At 45.8% G+C, this 23236-nt stretch overlaps 2 protein-coding genes across 2 annotated transcripts; one reads left to right on the top strand and one right to left on the bottom strand.

Annotated features, from left to right (window-relative positions):
• The first annotated feature begins 14383 nt into the window (after positions 1-14383).
• On the top strand, positions 14384-15681 carry LOC123044392 (uncharacterized). Its single transcript, XM_044467123.1, has one exon. The coding sequence runs from the start codon at positions 14447-14449 to the stop codon at positions 15425-15427; it is 981 nt and encodes a 326-aa protein (XP_044323058.1). The 5' UTR covers positions 14384-14446; the 3' UTR covers positions 15428-15681.
• A 187-nt stretch (positions 15682-15868) lies between these two features.
• LOC123044393 (NADH dehydrogenase [ubiquinone] iron-sulfur protein 4, mitochondrial) lies at positions 15869-22210 on the bottom strand. Its single transcript, XM_044467124.1, has 5 exons — positions 21869-22210; positions 21011-21099; positions 19169-19298; positions 18218-18247; positions 15869-16130 (listed from the first exon to the last, which is right to left on the bottom strand). Exons 1-5 carry the CDS (start codon positions 22193-22195, stop codon positions 16068-16070), a joined length of 639 nt encoding a protein of 212 aa, XP_044323059.1. The 5' UTR covers positions 22196-22210; the 3' UTR covers positions 15869-16067.
• Positions 22211-23236: the final 1026 nt, after the last annotated feature.

Raw genomic sequence — 23236 nt, 5'->3', positions numbered from 1 at the left:
CATCTTTCAACTTAGTTTTCTCTAGGAACATATATAAACATAAGGGAGCTATAACGCGAGCTATCTACAACAGAATTTGCAAATACTATCAGGACTAAGTTCATGATAAATTAAAGCTCAATTAATCATATTACTAAAGAACTCCCATTTAGATAGACATCCCGCTAGTCATCTAAATGATCACGTGATCCATATCAACTAAACCATGTCTGATCATCACGTGAGATGGAGTAGTTTTCAATGGTGAACATCTCTATGTTGATCATATCTACTATATGATTCAAATTCGACCTTTCGGTCTCAGTGTTCCGAGGCCATATCTGCATATGCTAGGCTCGTCAAGTTTAACCCGAGTATTCTGCATGTGCAAAACTGGCTTGCACCCGTTGTATGTGAACATAGAGCTTATCACACCTGATCATCACGTGGTGTCTCGGCACGACGAACAGTAGCAACGGTGCATACTCAGGGAGAACACTACCTTGAAATTTAGTGAGGGATCATCTTATAATGCTACCACCGTACTAAGCAAAATAGAATGCATAAAAGATAAACATCACATGCAATCAAAATATGTGACATGATATGGCCATCATCATCTTGTGCCTTTGATCTCCATCATCGAAGCACCGTCATGATCTCCATCGTCACTGGCTTGACACCTTGATCTCCATCGTAGCATCGTTGTCGTCCCGCCAACTTATTGCTTCTACGACTATCGCTGCCGCTTAGTGATAAAGTAAAGCAATTACATGGTGATTGCATTTCATACAATAAAGTGACAACCATATGGTTCATGCCAGTTGCCGATAACTCTGTTACAAAACATGATCATCTCATACAACAATTTATATCACATCACAACAAGCCCTGCAAAACAAGTTAGACGTCCTCTACTTTGTTGTTGCAATTTTATGTGGTTGCTACGGGCTTCTAGCAAGAACCGTTCTTACCTACGCATCAAAACCACAACGATTTTTCGTCAAGTGTGATGCTTTAACCTTCAACAAGGACCGACCGTGCTCAAACTCGATTCAACTAAAGTTGGAGAAACAGACACCCGCCAGCCACCTGTGTGCAAAACACGTCGGTAGAACCAGTCTCATGAACGCGGTCATGTAATGTCGGTCCGGGCCGCTTCATCCAACAATACCGCTGAATCAAAGTAAGACATTGGTGTTAAGCAGTATGACTATTATCGCCCACAACTCTTTATGTTCTACTCGTGCATATCATCTATGCATAGACCTGGCTCTAATACCACTGTTGGGGAACGTAGTAATCCAAAAAAAATCCTACGATCACGCAAGATCTATCTAAGAGATACATAGCAACAAGACGGGAGAGTGTGTCCACGTACCCTCGTAGACCGAAAGTGGAAGCATTTAGTAACGCGGTTGATGTAGTCGAACGTCTTCATGATCCAACCGATCCAAGTACCGAACTTACGACACCTACATGTTCAGCACACGTTCAACATGATGATGTCCCTCGAGCACTTGATCCAGTTGAGGACGAGGGAGAGTTCCGTCAGCATGACAGCGTGACGACGGTGTTGATGATGTTACTAGCGCAGGGCTTCGCCTAAGCACTACGATGATATGACCGAGGTGTTGAACAGTGGAGGGGGGCACCGCACACGGCTAAGAGAAACATTGTTGTGCTTTGTGGTGCCCCCTGCCCCCGTATATAAAGGAGGGAGGAGGAGGAGTCCAGCCTAAGAGGGGCGCGCCTATAGGGGGAGTCCAACTAGGATTCCCAATCCTAGTTGGAGTCCCCTTCCTTTTTCCAAGAGGGAGAAAGAGGGAAAGAGGTGGAGGAGAAAGAGGAAAGGGGGGGCTGCGCCCCTCCCCTAGTCCAATTCGGCTTGGGCTAGAGGGGGGCGTGCCTTCACCTGGCCGCTGCCTCTTCTCTTCCACTAAGGCCCATGAAGGCCCATTAATCCCCCGGGGGGTTCCCGTAACCTCCCGGTACTCCGAAAAATGCCCGAACCTTTCTGAAACCTTTTCGGTGTCCGAACATAACCTTCCAATATATCAATCTTTTTGTCTCGACCATTTCGAGACTCCTCGTCACATTGGTGATCTCATCCGGGACTCTGAACAAACTTCGGTCATCAAAAACACATAACTCATAATACAAATCATCATCGAACGTAAAGCTCGCAGACCCTACGGTTCGAGAACTATGTAGACATGATCGAGACACATCTCAGATCAATAACCAATAGTGGAACCTGGATGCTCATATTGGCCCCTACATATTCTACGAAGATCTTTATCGGTCAAATCGCATAACAACATACGTTGTTCCCTTTCATCGGTATGTTACTTGCCCGAGATTTGATCGTCGGTATCATACTACCTAGTTCAATCTCATTACCAGCAAGTCTCTTTACTTGTTCCGTAATGCTTCATCCAGCAATTAACTCATTAGTCACATTCCTTGCAAGGCTTATAGTGATGAGCATTACCGAGAGGGCCTAGAGATACCTCTCCGATTCACGGAGTGAGAAATCCTATTCTCCTTCTATGCCAACCCAACAAACACCTTCGGAGACACCTGTAGAGCATGTTTATAATCACCCAGTTACATTGTGACGTTTGATAGCACACAAGGTGTTCCTCCAGTATTCGGAGTTGCATAATCTCATAGTCAGAGGAACATGTATAAGTCATGAAGAAAGCAATAGCAATAAAACTGTAACGATCATAATGCTAAGCTAACGGATGGGTCTTGTCCATCACATCATTCTCTAATGATGTGATCCCATTTATTGATACGTCTCCAACGTATCTATAATTTTTGATTGTTCCATGCTATTATATTACCCCTTTTGGATGTTTATGGGCTTTATTTTACACATTTATATCATTTTTGGGACTAACCTACTAACCGGAGGCCCAGCCTGTGTTGCTGTTTTTTTGCCTATTTCAGTATTTCGAAGAAAAGGAATATCAAACGGAGTCCAAATGGAATGGAACCTTCGGGAGCGTGATTTTTGGAACGAACGTGATCCAGAGGACTTGGAGTGCAAGCCAAGAAGCAGCCGAGGCAGCCACGAGATAGGAGGGCGCGCCGACCCCCTGGGCACGCCCTCCTGTCTCGTGGGCCCCTCGGGCGGCCACCGACCTACTTCTTCCTCCTATATATACCCACGTACCCCGAAAACATCTATGGAGCCAACGAAAAACAATTTCCACCGCCGTAACCTTCTGTATCCGCGAGATCCCATCTTGGAGCCTTCGCCGGCGCTCCGCCGGAGGGGGGATCGACCACGGAGGGCTTCTACATCAAGACCATAGCCCCTCCGATGAGTTGTGAGTAGTTTACCATAGACCTTCGGGTCCATAGTTATTAGCTAGATGGATTCTTCTCTCTTTTTGGATCTCAATACTATGTTCTCCCCCTCTCTTGTGGAGATCTATTTGATGTAACTCTTTTTGCGGTGTGTTTGTCGAGATCCGATGAATTGTGGGTTTATGATCAAGTTTATCTATGAGAAATATTTGAATCTCCTCTGAATTCTTTTATGTATGATTGAGTTATCTTTGCAAGTCTCTTCAAATTATCAGTTTGGTTTGGCCTACTAGATTGATCTTTCTTTCCATGGGAGAAGTGCTTAGCTTTGGGTTCAATCTTGCGGTGTCCTTACCCAGTGACAGCAGGGGTTGCAAGGCACGTATTGTATTGTTGCCATCGAGGACAAAAATATGGGGTTTATATCATATTGCATGACTTTATCCCTCTACATCATGTCATCTTTCTTAATGTGTTACTCTGTTCTTATGAACTTAATACTCTAGATGCATGCTGGATAGCGGTCGATGTGTGGAGTAATAGTAGTAGATGCAGGCAGGAGTCGGTCTACTTGTCACGGACGTGATGCCTATATACATGATCATGCCTAGATAATCTCATAATTATTCGCTTTTCTATCAATTGCTCGACAGTAATTTGTTCACCCACCGTAATACTTATGCTAACTTGAAAGAAGCCACTAGTGAAACCTATGGCCCCCGGGTCTATCTTTTATCATATAAGCTTTCAATCTACTTTTATTTGCATCTTTACTTTTCCAAGTTATATCATAAAATACCAAAAATATATTTATCTTATCATACTATCTCTATCAGATCTCACTTTCGCAAGTGGCCGTGAAGGGATTGACAACCCCTTTATTGCGTTGGTTGCGAGTTCTTTGTTTGTTTGTGTAGGTGCGTGGGACTTTTGAGGAGCCTCCTACTGGATTGATACCTTGGTTCTCAAAAACTGAGGGAAATACTTATGCTACTATTGCTGCATCACCCTTTCTTCTTCAAGGAAAACCAATGCAAGCTCAAGACGTAGCATTTATCAAATGACAACACATGTCTATGGTCAGGAAACATAACCATCTTTGATTAACGAGCTAGTCAAGTAGAGGCATACTAGGGACACTTTGTTTTTTGTCTATGTATTCACACATGTACTAAGTTTCCGGTTAATACAATTCCATGAATAATAAACATTTATCATGATATAAGGAAATATAAATAACAACTTTATTATTGCCTCTAAGGCATATTTTCTTCAGGTAGATTGGCGGTTCTGAAGGTAGAAGATGAACAGTGAACCGTTTCGGAGGTTGAATAAGCTAATCTAGCCATCCAACTTGCATCCGACAGCTCATAGTGAATCGACTATCCCAAATTGGATTTTCTGTTACCTGACATCTAGCCAGACCCATTGGATGGTCATTTAAGTGCCCATTTCATATGTACCCCACAGAGTTATTGGTGCAGTATAATGGTTTTGTTCCTAGTATGTTCCATTGTTCTTAGCATCCATTTGACAAGTTTAAAGTTATTGGTTGGATCACTTGGGTTACATCGGAAGTTCGGCAGGAAAATGTCCCCATGTTATGTGCTTGTTGTCTAGCTCTATTCTTGTTATGTGTTGGCTTCTCATTCACAATCATGGCTACATTTTCACTGCTTATCAGGCCCAAGATGTATATATAGTTATATACTGGTAAACAACATTCAGCAATTACGATTAGAAACATAAATATTAGTAAATTATATTGATTGTTTTACAAATTATGTTCCAAAACACAACTTGCATATTCACAATCCTCGACATTAAAAGTGTTATAACTTTTGATCCACAACTCTAATTGAGGTGTTTTCATTTGCGTACTGACCCTATTGGGCCCTGTTTGTTTGGGATTATGCTTCAGCTTTTGGAGATTTTTCACTTTGGCTTCCTATTTCGGGCCTTTCGTAAAGGAGGTTACCAGACAACATGTGTTCCATCTAACCAAACACCACAAACTCAGCATATGCCTAGACAAGCTCGCAACCAAGCAGTGTTATTTGCATTTCTTTGCAGCCAGGCTGAGGAAGATGCAGGCTAATAGACGATGTGCCAACATGATTTTTAGCCTGCATCTACTCAGACAGGCCCAACTGAGTCACAGATACAATGAGGCAAAAAAAGATGCAGGTAACTAAACATGCTCCTAGTGTTTTGGCTCTCCTCTTGGGTGGGTTCCCCTGTATTTTTCTTGTGTGCCTCGTTGCGCTTAACTTGTATTTGTATTGACTGGCAAGTTTCGTTCGAGTTGGAGTACAACAAATGGTGGGGTTCCTTGCCTCACCCCCACCCCTTAATGTCAAAAGAAAAGTTCATGCACTATATTTCCACACCTTGACCAGAAAAATTCTAGGGAACTAGTGTTGGGGAACGTAGTAATTTCAAAAAAAATCCTACGCACACGCAAGATCATGGTGATGCATAGCAACGAAAGGGGAGAGTGTTGTCCACGTACCCTCGTAGACCGAAAGCGGAAGCGTTAGAACAACACGGTTGATGTAGTCGTACGTCTTCACGACCCGACCGATCAAGCACCGAAACTACGGCACCTCCGAGTTCTAGCACACGTTCAGCTCGATGACGATCCCCGGACTCCGATCCAGCAGAATGTCGGGGAAGAGTTCCGTCAGCACGACGGCGTGGTGACGATCTTGATGTTCTACCATCGCAGGGCTTCGCCTAAGCACCGCTACAATATGATCGAGGACTATGGTGGAGGGGGGCACCGCACACGGCTAAGAGATCCAGAGATCAATTGTTGTGTCTTAGAGGTTCCCCCCTACCCCCGTATATAAAGGAGCCAAGGGGGAGGGGGCAGCCGGCCAAGGAGGGGCGCGCCAAGGGGAGACCTACTCCCACCGGGAGTAGGAATCCCTTCTTTCCTAGTTGGAATAGGAGAAGGGGGGAAGGAGGAGGGAGAGGGGAAGGAAAGGGGGGGCGCCGCCCCCCTCTCCTTGTCCTATTCGGGCTAGGGGGAGGGGGCGCGGCCCAGCCCTTGCCTCCTCTCTTCCTCTCCACTAGGGCCCATATAGGCCCATTAAGCCTCCCGGGGGGTTCCGGTAATCTCCCGGTACTCCGGTAAAATCCCGATTTCACCTGGAACACTTCCGACATCCAAATATAGGCTTCCAATATATCAATCTTCATGTCTCGACCATTTCAAGACTCCTCGTCATGTCCGTAATCTCATTCGGGACTCCGAACAAACTTCGGTACATCCAAACTCATAAACTCATAATATAACTGTCATCGAAACCTTAAGCGTGCGGACCCTACGGGTTCGAGAACTATGTAGACATGACCTAGAACTGTTTCCGGTCAATAACCAATAGAGGAACCTGGATGCTCATATTGGCTCCTACATATACTATGAAGATCTTTATCGGTCAAACCGCATAACAACATACGTTGCTCCCTTTGTCATCGGTATGTTACTTGCCCGAGATTCGATCGTCGGTATCTCAATACCTAGTTCAATCTCGTTACCGACAAGTCTCTTTACTCGTTACGTAATGCATCATTCCATAACTAACTCATTAGCTACATTGCTTGCAAGGCTTATAGTGATGTGCATTACCGAGAGGGCCCAGAGATACCTCTCCGACAGTCGGAGTGACAAAACCTAATCTCGAAATACGCCAACTCAACATGTACCTTTGGAGACACCTGTAGAGCTCCTTTATAATCACCCAGTTAAGTTGTGACGTTTGGTAGCACATAAAGTGTTCCTCCGGTAAACGGGAGTTGCATAATCTCATAGTTATAGGAATTCTGTATAAGTCATGAAGAAAGCAATAGCAACATACTAAACGATCAAGTGCTAAGCTAACGGAATGGGTCAAGTCAATCACATCATTCTCCTAATGATGTGATCCCATTAATCAAATGACAACACATGTCTATGGTTAGGAAACATAACCATCTTTGATTAATGAGCTAGTCAAGTAGAGGCATACTAGTGACATTAAGTTTGTCTATGTATTCACACATGTATCATGTTTCCGGTTAATACAATTATAGCATGAATAATAAACATTTATCATGATATGAGGAAATAAATAATAACTTTATTATTGCCTCTAGGGCATATTTCCTTCAACTAGTACTTCCTTCGGTTCTTTTTACTCCACATGTAAGATTTGTCTGTAAATTTGACCAACTATTGGCCAACTTCATATAAATATGGTCAAATTTGATGAAGTTTGCCTTCAAACAAATCTTACTATGAGAAGTATAAAATGGACCGGGGAAGTACTATCGAGTCGCATAAAGTCGCTAGAGCAAAGATTGACGTAAAAAAATGGACTAGTGGAGTATTATTCAGCCTTGATTGATGATTTTGCCAATGGAACATTAGATATAGCTAGACTTAACTATAGTATCATCACACTTGTTCCTAAAACTATTGATGTCAAACAAATTCAGAAGTCCATGGCCATATGTCTTTTGAATGTCAGCTTTAAAATAATTACTAAGGTGCTAATGAACAAACTGAGTAAATGTGTGTCTCAAGTGATATCTACCACCCAAACAACATTTGTTAAAGGAAGGTTCATTATGGAGGGAGTGGTTGTCCTTCATGAGGCACTCAATTCCATTCATGCTAAAAAAACAAAATGTTTTGGTTTTTAAAGTGGACTTTGAGGAAGCATATGACAAAATAAAATAACATTTTGTTATTCAGATGCTAAAACTCAAAGGGTTTCCTGATAAATGGTGTGATTGGAAAATTTTAAACAAAGGGGGTAACATATCTTAAGAAAAAACTAGAGGATGGGGGTAACACCAGGTTTTGGGAGGATATTTGGGTAGATGATAGAGCACTTAAACATGAATATCCTAGACTCTATGCCCTTTTTTTGATCATAACATAAATGTGGCTGGAACTATTCAGATACGGTGGAGGGGATTCAAATATAGAAGAACCCTTCATTTGGAATCACTTGACTTGTGGAATAATTTAAAGGGTAGATGTGATGAGGTGGAAATGGGAAATGGCAAAGACAGGGTTGAATGGACCCTGAGTGTTGGCAAGAAGTTCTCTATGAAATCTTTACATAGGAAAGTGAAAACTGAGGATTGCAACTTTCCACACAAAAAAATGTGGAAGGTGAAAGTTCCTGCTAAAAGCAAAAGTTTTCTTGTGGTTGGTGAATAGAAAAAGTATTTTAACTAGGGACTCTCACCTTAAAAGAGGATGGAAAGGTAGTAAAACTTGTGAGCTTTGTGGTAAAGATGAAACTACAAAGGCTGGTTGTACTACCTCCGTCAGGGTTTATTAGGCCTAAAGACAACTTCTCTTAGACCAAGACACGTAGTAATTTACTCACATTAATTATTTCATTCCACTTCCAATGCACTCTCTCACATGCATGCAACCAATGAAAAAGCACCATGAAGTGTATTAATTTCTCAGTCATGGCACCAACAACAATGACTTTTAATGCAACCAATAAAATGGCTGCATGCATGCATCTTTCCAAAGCGACGCCTTATAAAAAGGGACATGCTTGTGATGCTAAGAGGCCTAAAACCCAGACGGAGGGAGTAATAGGTAGTATCATATACTAGTATCATGCATATGATACTAGTGCATGATACTACCCCCCTAATGCATAGTATCATATATTAGTATCATGTAGTATTCTATTTATTGTCATGCATGAAACAAAGTAGCAAAGCATTTATTATGATATGGTATCATGATATGATATTCCACCCTCTCTTTCTTCATTTAATGTTATGACACCTCATCAAAATTGCCTAGTTGGCATGCATAATACTAGCTATGATACTACCATTACGACCAGCCTAATCATCTAATGTTTTGTTGTTCTGTTGCTTCCCTGATATGGAGTTTACTTAAATGCACTTTTGGGCGGAGATCCACTCCCTCTTTAATTGAAGAATGTTTTGGGAGCTGGATTAAAACCTTTCCGAAAAATGATAAAAATTAGTCCTGATTGGGATCTCTTCCCTCTTCTGGACCATTTGGAAATGCATAAATGGTGAAACTTTTTAGAATAAGAACTGTAATGATCCCATGACTTTGGTCAAACTAATGTGCCACTGGATTGTGGGATGCTCTATCTTGCAGACAAAGGAACAAAACAAAGAGGTGTTGAAGCTGGGAACAAAGCTGCTAGAACATGTAGCAAATGATGTCTATAAAGCTTCACAAGGGTGGAGAGACAATGTGCTACGCCTAGAGGGATGAAGATTGTTGGTGGACGTTTGAGGCTGCTTGAGGCTGCTCGTTCTGGGAGTGACTTGGTCCTCTTCTTCAGTACTCCTTCCGTTCCATAATGTAAGATGTTTTTCGACACTACATTAATATAAAAAAGCATCTTACATTATGGGACGGATGGAGTAGTTCTTTCTAGATGTTTTCATTTTAAGCTTTTGTGGATGTAGGAAGTGTTGATCGTGTGAGACCATGGCTGTGTTTGTGTCTGTGGTTTTCCTCATTAAACCTGGCACCTGTGCTTTTTTTAGAAAAGGAGGATGACCCCCGGCCTCTGCATCTGGGCGATGCATACGGCCATTTTATTAATTATTCTCACAAGACCTTACAAAGTCATACAACAGCAAGACTAAAGCCATCGTCTAAGCAACAACTGTCGCTACACCTATCCAATTGATGAAGGGGCGCTGATAGCCTGGGCCTAATACCAAACAGACATCGCAGCCAAACCTAAACATCTAAGACCCGAGGTCCCAACCAGGACGCCTGCCTGGTATGGGGCACCTACCAGTCCGGCGCACTCCTCAACCAGGACGCCTGCCGGGTATGAGGCCGCCGCAGCCACCTGTCATGAGTCCATCTTCAGAGTTGTACTGTTGCATCTACCTTGCCAGGTCTCTCTACCATCGACGCCACCACGACGCCAGATAGCTCGTCCTCCTGCGCTAGTCCATCCTCCCACATCGCACTCCGAATCTGCACTGCGCCACGCCGTGAAGATCCGTCGCCATCAATGGATGGATGAAGCACCGGTCCACCAAAGAAACCGTTCGTTGGTCCCGCGAAGCAAGGCGCGACACCAAGAAGAAGGCCGAAGCCGCACCGCCACCCCGCCACCAGCAGCCCCGCCACCAAGAGCTGTTCCCAGCCGCTGCCTTCAAGAAGGAACACGACACCGAGGTGCCGTCGACGCCCAGAACAGGGGAACAAAGGCTTTCGCCATAGTTCGAGGAGGAGGCGGAAGGGAGAGGATCCACCCCAAAGCCTCCAGGAAGGGGATCGGCGCCAAAGGCGTCGACTTTGGGGAGGCCGCCGCGCCAGCCAGGGGTTTCCCCGGGACCCTCACCCACACGCCAGATCCGCCAGGCCGGCAATAGGGGACGCCGAAAGCAACCGCCAAGGACTGGTGCCAGCAGGGATCGGGACAGATCGGAGCAGGGGCGGATCTTCTACATGGAGCCATGACGGATTGCGAGGAGCCGCCACTACGCCAGCGTCCGCAGCCCCCAAGCCGCCCGCACGACCGTGGGAGGCTGCCCACCAGAACCCGCTGGCGTAGCCCGCCGGCTGCACCACGCCCACCGGCCGGGGCCACCTCCCCCGGGAACCAAGGCCCTCCAAAGGAGAGGAGGCGCCAGATCCCGCCGCCACCATCATTGGGGCCGAGCACCCGCGCCTTGGAGGCCCTCAGGCGGCGGCGGAGGGAGGGGAGGAGAGGGGGAAAACGCTGCGGCGGCGCTAGGGTTGGCTTCCGAGTCGCCTCAGAGGAGGCGACGCGGGGGGTGCCGTGGGTCCGACAGACAGCACATGTTCATTATAAAATGGAGAGAGATTTTCACCTCCCGGCCTCTGCACTAATCAGGGATGCATACAGCCATTTTAGTATGAGTACCAGGATAAACATGATCCTCAGATTTTTTTTTAAATGAGTATCAAGATATTTCTCGATGTAGGTTCCCCTACACACCAAGCTTGATCCTCAATAAACGTTCTAGGAATTGAACTAGGGTCGCTAGGCTGCACAACCGCAATGCCCAACCAGGGCCGGCCCTGGGGCATGGGCGACGGGGCGACGGCCCAGGGCCCTGGCGAGGGGGGGCCCATGATGGAGTATATACATATACTATAGCCCAGCAAAAAGCAAAAAAAAAATTACAAAAGAATTAAAGAAAAGAAATACGATGGGCTAGGAGGCCCAGATATAGCTACTAGCTAGCGATCGCTGGATACGCGAAGGCCAAGCGGCACCGTGACTCACGCTGGTTTCTACGTTTCCTCGTCGCCCTCGCACGCCCATCGGCCTTCTCGCTCGTCGCTCGGCGCCTTGCCCCTTGGCCCTTGCCGCGTCGCCGTCGCCTCGCCGGCTCGCCATCGCCGCCACACAGCAGTTCGACGGGCAGGCGGCAGCCCGGCCATCCGGCATCCGGCACCGCGGCAATACGGCAATATCTATACGAGTACGCATCTGACTGGAAGTCAACAAGTACGCATCCATGTTTCCTGTCCATCCCCAAACCTGAATTCGACAATCTCACTATCTCAGTAGTTTATTTATTCTTTATTTAGTATGTACGTATTCTAATCCAATCTATCAATTTTTTGTCATTCTATATAACATGTCTAGGGTTTCAATCATCCGATCTATAAACTCATAATTCTTTGTATGCTATTTTGATCTTTTCCTCATGATTTTAGGACATTAGCCTGCCATGTTACCTAAGAAGAAGCAATTGTCGGGTGCTGAAAAAAGGAGGGAAAAAAAAGAAAGTGATCTGAAAATTCTAGCACTGAAGGATATCTTGGACAGTGTTGATCTTGATTGTGCCCTTAATGACTTCGCATCAAGAAATGCCCGAAGAAACTTTTTTTGAAGCACTGAAGTATTATTGTTGTCGATGGAGTCAGTCTAATTTCGTTCTTATTTGAGGTAATCATGTCATGTTAGTTTCATTTTGCGATCTTTTTAGTATCATTATTTTTTATGGAGTCGGTTCGAATTTGATTATTATTGTTCTCGATGGAGTCATTTGAATTATTATAGTCATATTTTAAACTAAAGATGTGTGATTGAAAATTACTTTTAATAAGTTATATATATAACATACGCATACATATATATTGTCTTAGGACTTAGGACATAGGGGCCCATGTCGTCGAGTTCGCCTAGGGCCTCCCGAAACACAGGGCCGGCCCTGTGCCCAACCACTGAGCCAAGGCTCTCTTTGCGATGGTCTGTTGGTTGCTCTTGTTTGGATCTTGATGCTGGTGACATTGTTAGAGATGTCTAAGAATGCGATTTGATCGCTTCCTTTTGCGTTATCTTCCCTAGTAATAGTGCGTGTGTGATTAGTTGTAGGTCGCGGGGTTGTGCTTTGTGGTCGAACCAGTTAGTTTCTTTAACACAAATCAGAAGGGGGCCCTTCTTTCATAAAAATAAATAAAATGGACCGGGGGAGCATTGTTCGGTCGCAAGAGGTCGCTAGAGCAAAGATTGAATTAAATGCGTTGCACGCAGCAGCAAAAGCATCATAACGGTAGAGTCATGACTTGCAGCTGCCCCAGACCCCAGCTGCACCGCACCGCAGCGCACAGGCAGCACCGCCACCGAACCGAACCATGCATGCCGCGCCTCGCGAGGCGCGCTCGCCACTCGCCGGGCGGGAGCGCCTGCCTGCCTCCCTCCCTCCCTCCCTCCCTCCCTGCATGCGCTAGCTAGCTAGGGCTGCGCAGCGCCGCGCCCGCCAATCGCCGCGCCGCCACTCGTCGCGCCACCTTCCTGTCCGCTCGACACGGCACGCAGCACATGCCGCGCATGCATGCATGCATGCAGAACCCGGGTTAAATTAAAGTATTCCTACCAGTAGCGTCCAAAGTTTCGGTTCTCCAGTGGGGCCGGCCGGAGGAGAGGACCAAACAGTAGGACATGCATGTCCCACGTGTAGACCTTTGGCCACTGAGGTTTCGTGTACAAGGGAATACGTAACTACGGACCGTATGTGTAGGAGTACGTGCCATGCACCCAAGGTTGCTGCAAGTAATGTGCCAGTTCCATGCACCCCAAAAAAAGTAATGTGCCAGTTACCGTATGCTAGCACTGCAGTGTATCTATGGGCTTGTCTAGATTATTTGGACTAGAGTTTCGCTAGGAAACGGACGAGCCATCGGACGTACGCATGGTGGCGTCGTAGGTACGTAGTGCGGTGCTCCTGTGCGCCACGTGCTAAGAGTGTTTCGTCACCACCTTTGATTTCTTTGGACGATAGGGTTAGATCATTTCGGATTACTCTCACAAATTTGTACGTATATGTAAAGTCTATGCCTTATGCTCGCCAACACGTGTGGAGATACGCGTACGCTAGGCGGTTTTGGCGTTGGTTGTTGGTGAGCAATGTTATTATATATAACGTCTACCATACCTAATACCCCTACGCATTTATACAGACTGGGAAAAGTACTCCCAAGCCATTATCTCAAAGGAACATATATGTTCTGTGCATAAGCATGTACATAAGTACATTGCACCTGGACAACAGGATGAAACAGGGGACGGGAAAGCAAGCAATTCCTTAGCGCGAAACATCGACCTTGTCGTGGAAGGAAAAAACGTGAAGGGCTTTGTGGTGGAGGAGCAGCACCCGGTTGGCGGCTAATGTCGCAGCATCTGCCAACGTGACCCCACCCCACGCCCCATGAATGGAGCGGCAGCCAGCCAGTGACCGCGGCGGGACGCGCCACGGGGGACGAGGCGACACGAAGCGAGCAGGCGCGGTGCGGCGAACGCGATCGCGCCGCGCATGCAACGGGCCTCGCGCCTCCCCGTGCCCGCCCGCCCGTCCGGTGCCTCCCCCCACTCCGTCACACGCCTGACGCCCCTCTCACTGGACGCCACTGGAATCCACAGTCCTCTCCCTCCAAAGCAGCGCGCCCCGCGACTCGCCTCCGCCTACGTGTCGGCCCCGTCCCCGCCCGCTCGCCCACGTACCCCGCGCCTCGTTCCCACGTGCCCCTCCCTCTGCGCGCATCCGATTGGCCGCCCACGCCTTCTTAAGCCGGCACGGCACCGGGACCCAACGCCGTGCACTCCGTCCACCCCCGTCAGCAGACTTCGACTCGCACGTGCACGCAATGGCCATGGTGCAGCCGGCGGACATGGCCGTCAAGGCCAACGAGATCCTCGCGCGGTTCCGGCCCATCGCGCCCAAGCCCGCCCTGCCGGCGTCGCCGGTGCAGGCGATCGACGGCGCCGCCGACCGCGTGCTCTGCCACCTGCAGAACAGGCCGTGCCGGGCAAGGAAGCGCGGGCGCCCGAGCGCCGTGCCGGTGTCCGCGCCGGCCGCTGCCGCCAAGAGGAAGAGGGCGGCGTACCCGGTGCCGCTCCGGTGCGCGGCGGCGGCGGCCACCGACGCGGTGGTGTCCACCGCGACGAGGGCCTATGTGTCCGTGCCGGGCAGTGCATGCATGCCGTTTGCGTCCCTCCCGCCGGCGACCGCGAGTACCGGCGGGAATCTGACGATGCTCTCGACGACCATGGTGGCGGGCGACGACGAAGAGGAGGAGAGGGACGTCCCCGTGGAGCGCGACCTGCTGCGGAAGCTGCTGGAGCCCAAGGTGATCTCGCCGCGGGCGATGCGCCCCGTAGGATCCACCATCCACGTCGAATCCATCGTCCCCGGCGCCGTCGACGCGACCAGCACCGCCGCCTCGAAGACGGCGGAGGAGGTGGAGGCGGAGGTGGAGACCGACGCGCTCCCGGCGGTCGTCACGGACTCGAGCAACCGCGTCCGGCTGGTGAACGACGCGTACAAGGAGATGGTGGGCGCGCCCGAGTGCCTGTGGCTCGGCGCGGTGGCCGCGTCGAGGAGGATCAGCGGGGAGGTGGCGCTGGTGGTGGCCGAGCAGGCGACGCTGCCGGAGTCCCCAGGGGGGTTCTCGTGCACGGCGAAGATCGAGTGGGAGTGCCGCGGCGGCGAGCGGGCTTCCTTCCATGCAGCGTGCGACGTCAGCCGGCTGCAGTGCGAGTACAGGCACTACCTCTTCGCCTGGAGGTTTCGCACCGCCGATGCATCATCGTCCGGCAGCAGCCACCGCGCCGGCGGCGACGCATGAGACACTCAAGACCCCAAGCAGCGTGCGAAACTAAGTGCATAGGTCATAGATTAAGGTGCATGTTTTGTTACTGTTAAACTACTAGGTTAAGGTGCATGTTTAGTGGTACTGGTAAACCTAGGTGAACTGTTTCCTTTTTTGGGAAGCCTGCATGGTGCATGCCCGGGTTCTAAAGTACATATGATGTTGACCGGACAATGCAAGGGAAAAATATGACGTGTGCTTTAGTCAATTGCACGTCTGCTGTTGTGTTCTGAGATAGTGAGCTTCTTGTACTCCGTTTGATAATGACTGGTGATTGCCTACGTATGTAGGGACAGGGCAGGATGTACAAAAGCCTAGCCACAGACTGGCAGCAGTCACGATCTACCTGGCCTTCTTTGCGTGCACTAAGTTGACAAATATAGTATTAGTAGCCAAGAAATTCTGTGTGAAGGGGAATTTTACAGGCAAGGCTAATAACAAGCATTTTGATGAGATGAGCGACGAGTTCAGTTGCAATGCGTGCTTATTACACGTTTAATGGAGACATGTTCTAGCTCATATTGCACGACAGGTATTGAACAAAGTGAAATCAGCACGAGCGGCAGGGGAAAACAACATCTTATGAAAATCTCCAGACAACATACAAATCCACAGCTTAGGCTGCTTCCTCCGTCTTCGGGGGGCCCTTCCACTTGAAGTTCTCTGCATACGTTTTGGGCTGCATGATTGAATATCAACCGTTAATTACGAGTATAACAGCCAATCCATCCTGTAAATACAACCTATACAAACAGATCGCAAAATTATGCTTATTATACCAAAGTATCGTGTGTGTTAGTTCCATGAATGAAAAGACGATCTATTTTTGCTATTTCGAAGCAGGGTAAACGAACTATAATTAAGAACTCAGACCCTGTCCAACCTATGTGCAGGAGTAACATGTAAATATTTAGTGTAGAGTTGTAATTTCATATATTCTTTAGGGCCTGTTTGGACTGGGGGTATCCGTACGAGCTTTGGTACTTGGTTAGAATTTAAACTAAGTATCGAAACTATGCTCTTCTTCCAAACTGGCCCTTAATCTTTCTGTCCGAATCCGATGTCTTTTTTTTAGGTGATTCACTTGTATGCGATGACTCTAGAGAATCATATAACCTACTCCCTCTGGCCCAAAATATAAGTGTCAAAAATGATACTCCCTCCGTTCACTTTTGTAAGTTGTTTAAGACAGCTGAAAATTGAACTATTTTAGATGTTGTCTTAAATGTCTAAAACGTCTTACAAAAATGAACAGAGGGAGTATTATATTTTGGGATGGAGGGAGTACTTGCTAACATAAACCTGAAAGCCCTGGTAATATAGTTGTGTTTGTGGGATAGCGAAGTCAAATCCTTTGGCAGGGGATATGACGAGTGCACACACGGTGATAGAACTGCCAAAACAGTGGTCTCCTTGCATCAGTGGGAACATTGGTTCAAACAGTATGGCAGCCAGTACTGACTAGCTTGTCCTCATCGAGTTGCTAGTAACAAAAAGATAAGGGTCGAGGAGCATGGTATCACTCTGTCTCTGGTCAAGTGCACATTCGATGTACTTCTAAAGTTGATGTCAGTTTTGGCTTCTCTCTACAACCTTTGACTTCTAAGTCCTGAGAACTAATGGAGAACCCGGACCAATGTCTAGCTAGTTTTCATGGATGAGATGAGCGCCTTCAGTTCAAAGTGCCGGTCTGCCGGAGACACGAATAATGTGAACGTCAACAAATTTGGTCAGGCGCTGTGACAAAGAAGCAACGGGCTACCCATTAAGTCCCAGTGCCCTCCGTCATGGGGTATTCGCAGACTCCCGGTGCTCAAGGACAGAAAACCGAATCTTAAAATTCACAGAAAGTTCCGAAAACAGGTCATGGCATTGACTTTATTAAGACGTAAATTTTCAAATCCAAATCTAAAACAGTTTAAAAACACAAAAAGAACAAATACAGTGTTTATAGTGTACTGATAATGTGCCGAATTCACAACCCAGTTTGAACTAGCTACTATTCAGAGGTAGATTAGTCTCTTGTTTTTGGAGTAACTGGTCAAATTTGGATCAAATTTTGTGAGACACTAGATGCTCTTACATGGGGTGTCAACAGTGTGTTGTTTCTCAGAATTTTTGGCGGTTTCTAGAAAGGAAAAAACACTTGCGTGCACCGGGAGTACGTAAATTCTCCCGTCCTGCCTTGTCTACACATTTCGGTCCTTTATTGACCCCAAGTTGGTCTTCACCCAGTACCATGACATTTCATTCTCCCTTACCTCTAATATCCCAAGATGCCCCTGGCACCATTGCCCTCCACCACGTAGGTGGCAATACCCAAGACACCGCCCTCACATCCACCTTCCATATATGCCATAATTCCATCTCCACATCATTTCCCGTAGTATAATGGACTGACATAATTTATTGCATCTAACATTGATTGCATTACTTGTGGAGTTACACGCACTAAGTGCTTACCATCAAAATCATCTCCAATGTTTTTCTTTACCAGCAGATTTTACTCGCTTTCTTGCTTACAACTCAATGTTAAATACTCCTATGACGATATATCCATGTTGTATTGGGAAAACAACTCAAAAGTGTGCAAGCACACACTGAAAGTGATGATACATGTAAACACAAACAGATTTAAAAGACATGTAGGATATACAGAAAAGGTGTATTCAGTTTTTGTTTTTTTTAAGATGCAAGATATGAACTGTGTAAAGCAGGAAGATGCATTAACCAAGTCAAAACGAAGGATATGTAGGATATACAGACCTTCAGAAGAGGTGTATGGCGCTTCCTAACCTGCAGAAAGATAGATATAAATGTAAGTATACAATTCTCTTTTTCAAAGAAATATAAATGGCGCATTCCAAGAAGAATGTGTTATCAAATAATACTACACAACAGCGCAAGGAGATTCAACTCAGCATACATTTTACTCCAGAAATAGACTTGATTTATGACAGCTTCAGCTAAAAAATGTTCCTTGCAGAGTAACACCAAAACCCTCGGTGTCGCTAAATTTGGAAAGAATACAGTGAGCCCATGGATGACAACCTCTGGCTCTAATGGGTTTCAGAGAAAAGGAAGATATAAAAGTTTGACTTCTAGTGGACATAATTTACAGCATATCTCCAAGACATATAAAGGATATATCATATATTATCTTCAAAACATTTAATAGCAATCTAATCAAACAACTGACCTTTAAGTCATGTGGCATAAATGATAAATTTCAACGCAGAACAGATGAGAGGTAACTTGCGGAGAAAAGAATTTCAGCTAAATTAATTGAGCAAAATGACCAAGATAAGAACTATTCAGCAAAAATTTCGAGGAGGCATCAACAGGCAGCAGCCGAGACATACTTAAATGCCTATTTATCAAGAACAAGGACTTCACAGTTACTGGAAAATAAACTTCATATGGAGTATATGACTAGCATGAAATCTATCTCTATATGTACTTCATCAAATAGGCCTAGCCCAGTTTGGAAATGCACCTATGGGATGATGGGAAACCTTTACGACCTGCCCAGCTTGAACATTTTAATTAGAAGAAGAATCAAGAATTGAATTATCCTAGATGTTCAAAAGTGTAACCAATCATTGTTTGATCTTTCCCAATATTCCTGAAGTTCCAGTCCTGAATAGAACATCTTATTGGCCAAGTCAACTTATCTACCAGAATACCAGCGAGGGGGGAAAAGAGTCAAAGACCCACCACATATTCCCATCCGTGCTTTTCAGCAAATGCCTTCGCTGATTCGGCACTGTCAAACGTAAGTCCAGCTTCACCAACATTAGCATACGGATCACCAGTCGATGTCCATCCCATCAATGGGTTCTCCCACCTATCACGAATTCAAATGTTAGAACCAGTTTCTCAAAAGAAAAAGAAGATATTTTAGAAGGAATAGTATCTGATAGTATTAGTTTGCTAACCAAACCCTAATCCACAGAAACGAGTGATGAACATGCTAAACGGAATAACTGCATGAGCCGTGACATGAGCCACACAATAAAGGACACGCTAACACCTCAACAAAGAGACCTGCTCAATCGGAGGTAAAAAATCAGCTGTGGGCTTTAATGCTGTCACAGTATAATAATCAATGGAACCTCTAAACATCCAGCACAAATAGGTACAGGATGCATTTAAGTACGTTCCAATCAGGCTACTGAAAGTCTGAAACATAAATGACCTGCAGCAGCAGTGGCAGAGCATTCTTTTCATGTTCTTATCCTCAATCAAGGTAATACACCAGAGGTTTCAAATATTAATTGTGAGATATAACAAGTAAAAGAGCGCAGATATGGCATCCAGTGCCCCTGGTAGAACCAAAACCCATTACATAATTTTATGGTACTACTACACATGTAGAGCACTTCCGTAATACATATAATAAATATAGAAGGAACTCCTCACATGTCATTCTTGTTTAAGTTCAACAAATAAGAACCAATAACACACAGCACCTCAGGGAAAAAAACAGAACACTTCCAGTATTAATAAATACTTCCTCCGTTCCTAAATATAAGTCCTTTTAGAGATTTCAAATGGACTACCAAATACGGATGTATATAGACATATTTTAGAGCATAGATTCATTCATTTTGCTTCGTATGTAGTCACCTGTTGAAATCTCTAGAAAGACCAATATTTAGGAACGGAGGGAGTATAACTATGTTGGAGATGTTTGTTAATTTTTTGCCCAGCTCAACGATGCTTAAAGGGAATGCCTGGGCCTCATCAATTCTTCATAAACATTACTCCCCCCGGTCCAACATAAGTGTCGCAGTTTTGAACTAGGCGTTAGTTCAAAACTGCAACACTTATTATGGATCGGAGGTAGTTCAATAATCAGTGAGATATGGTATAGTCACAGGTATAATCACATCTTTCATCAAGTTGATTGTTCATTCAAACTTACCAAAAGTGAGGTGATTGCAAACAACAATTGTTCAATAGATATACTCATTCTGATAATATCTATGATACGGATTTGTGCTTGCATAGGTGGACTCCCACCATTTCAACCATTGAATGGGCCTGGAGATCTGCATATTCACTAACTGCACACTCATAGCCATAGCAATGAGAGAATGTGCACAGAACTCAAGGCAAATTCAGTGGTTGAGAAGTGGTAGTATTATATATAAGTGCCTCGATAAATACAATACCTACCACTGAGCTAAGATTATAGTAACCCAAAGCGAAACTGCACAGGCATGATGTATAAGAACATTCGGAAGTTAGCTGGAACTACAGTCTAGCTGCACAAGCAGGCAAGTAGTAGCCTAGTACCTCAGTCACTGATAGTTTGAACTATTAACTGCCTCATGTGAGTGCTAGTTTGTTATTAACAGAAGCATATTTATAGTTTTGATCTGCTTGAAAGCTAAGTTTTGAATTTAAAATTTTAAGTCTAGGTTAAATTTACATGAGGCTTATTTTAATTTCGTTTTATTTTGAGGTAGCCCTTCTGACAGCATCACAGGCTTTTGGGATGTATGACCCGTGAGAAAGAACAAGATAACCAACAAAGTACAACAAGAAACATACTTTTGGGTTGACACGAAATTGATTTTCCACCTCCCGACTTTGCCAGAACCTTGCTGAGATGCAGTCCTAGCTGGTGAATAGATTAGAACCTGCTTGATCACAAGGATAAGGTGACCTTTAGAAAAGGGGCAAAATGATGAAATAAAAACAACTTGGGCTTTAGCACCAATCCTCGAAAGTGAATTCGTGAAATAAAATCAGGTATTTAGGCTTTACAGTTTAGGACCTATCCTTCTGAAAGTTTTATAACTAGCACATAACCCATCATACCGCAAACACCAAAGATACAGTTTCTGACCCAAAACTGTCAACTCCCATTCGAATATTCTTTGAGGCAAACATATAACTGACGACTGTGGACAATGCACAAATCTATTCCAAGGTCTAAACTATGGCAGAATACAAAGCAAACTAGGGTCATTTATCCAAAGTCACAGAGCGCAAGGAGAATTGCTGCCCTTGACCTCTCTCTCTCTCTCTCTCTCTCTACCCATTTTTCATTTTCCCAGATATAGGAGTCTCTCATCCGAATCCCCCAAGATGGTCAAACTCAAACACACTTTGCCCCATATCATCATTGGGTTGGAAATTCGGTATAATCTATGCGGGGGAACCCAAACTCCCACACATTCCTCCTCACCACATCTGTGGCCAATTGAAAGAGACCTACTACCGCTAAATTCGCATTTCGATCAAATCCAAACTCCAACCACAACTAACGCATAGACACATCGCCTCGACGCCTATAACAACCTAAAATGCTTGAAGCCCGAACATTTCGAAAGATGCCCACAGAGATCCAGCTGATATAAATCTATCGCGACGAAAGTGAAGCAGGGAAGGTCGAGGGAACGTTACCTTGCGGCGGAGGTGCTCCTCGGGGATCCCGGAGACCATGCCGATCTCCCCGGGCTTGATCTCCACGAGGGCATCGGAGGCCTCCGCGGAGAGCATCCGCGCCGGCGTAGGCGAGAGCAGGGCCCGGCCGAGGGAGGGGAAGACCCGCCGGAGTGGGGCGGCCATCGCGTCGGAGCCGTGCGCCGGAGAGAGGTGGGGGCGAAAGGAGAGATGCGGGGGAGGAGGAGCTTCGGAGCAGACGGCCTGCAAATGTGCGATCAGGCCGCACCGAGAATATGATGAGCCCAGAGCAGTATAGGGTGTCCATTGCTCTCTGGGCTCGGCCATTGGGCCCTGTAGATCGTTATCGTACAGGCCTACGCCATAAAAAAAATGTGGCGCCAGCGGTCACGACTTGAATGGCTTTCAGCAAGAGACCAGAACACGCGTTTCTTCCACCTTCGGGCTAGCCAAAGACGCAAGAGAAATATGATCAAGGCACTTGCAAATTTCTTAGACGTCATCACAGAGGATCCGGAGGAGCTGAGGACCATGATTGCGGATTTTTACAAAAGCCTATATACTTTCGAGGGTGCAGTCGGCATGGACCAAGTCCTATCTACTGTGCCGGTGAAGGTTACTCAGCACATGAATGATCTTCTGACATCACCCTACACTAACGAGGAAATAAAAACAGCTCTTCTTCAGATGTTCCCCACAAAGTCACCGGGACCGGATGGCTTTCCAACTCATTTTTATCAGCATCATTGGGACATTTGTGGAGACGAGGTCACCCGTGCAGTGCTGAGAATTGTTAGAGGTGAGGAGAGTGCCGACTATGTGAATGACACGGTTCTTGTGCTCATCCCAAAGGTTCTAATTCCAACCCATCTTTCTCGGTTTCGCCCCATAAGTTTATGCAATGTCATTTACAAAATTGCTTCCAAGGTTGTTGCAAATAGGCTCAAGCTAATTCTTTCGGATATAATCTCACATGAACAATCAGCTTTTGTTCCCGGGAGGCTAATTACTGACAACATTATCTGTGCCTATGAGTGTCTACATTTTATGAAGCGAAGCAAGGCCAAGTCCAATAGTTTTGTGCTTTAAAACTTGATATGATGAAGGCATATGGCAGGCTTGAGTGGTCCTATTTACAGGCCATTATGGAGAAACTTGGTTTTGCGCAAGCCTGGGTGGTGACAGTGATGAGTATGGTCAAATCGGTTACTTCCTTGGTGTTATTCAATGGAGAAAAGCTAGAACAATTTACACCATCGAGAGGTATTCGACAAGGAGATCCCATCTCCCCTTACCTTTTCTTGATTGCAGCAGAGGGCATTTCGTGCCTTTTAAAATCCATTTCTGAATCGACAATTCTTGAAGGGA

Source organism: Triticum aestivum, chromosome 2B (assembly GCF_018294505.1).
Source record: "Triticum aestivum cultivar Chinese Spring chromosome 2B, IWGSC CS RefSeq v2.1, whole genome shotgun sequence".
NCBI classification, from domain to species: Eukaryota; Viridiplantae; Streptophyta; class Magnoliopsida; order Poales; family Poaceae; genus Triticum; species Triticum aestivum.
The sequence above is the reverse complement of the archived record's forward strand: the minus strand, read 5'-3'. Positions and strand labels throughout refer to the sequence as shown.

Bases quoted from the DNA above. Each gene is read 5' to 3' on its own strand.
- LOC123044392 (XM_044467123.1), top strand. From the start codon at position 14,447: ATGGCCATGGTGCAGCCGGCGGACATGGCCGTCAAGGCCAACGAGATC.
- LOC123044393 (XM_044467124.1), bottom strand. From the start codon at position 22,195: ATGGCCGAGCCCAGAGAGCAATGGACACCCTATACTGCTCTGGGCTCA. The intron at 19,299-21,010 runs GTATGTTTCTTG...AATTCGTGATAG, and splicing joins AATTTCGTGTCAACCCAAAA to GTGGGAGAACCCATTGATGG. The intron at 16,131-18,217 runs GTCTGTATATCC...TCAATCATGCAG, and splicing joins GCCATACACCTCTTCTGAAG to CCCAAAACGTATGCAGAGAA.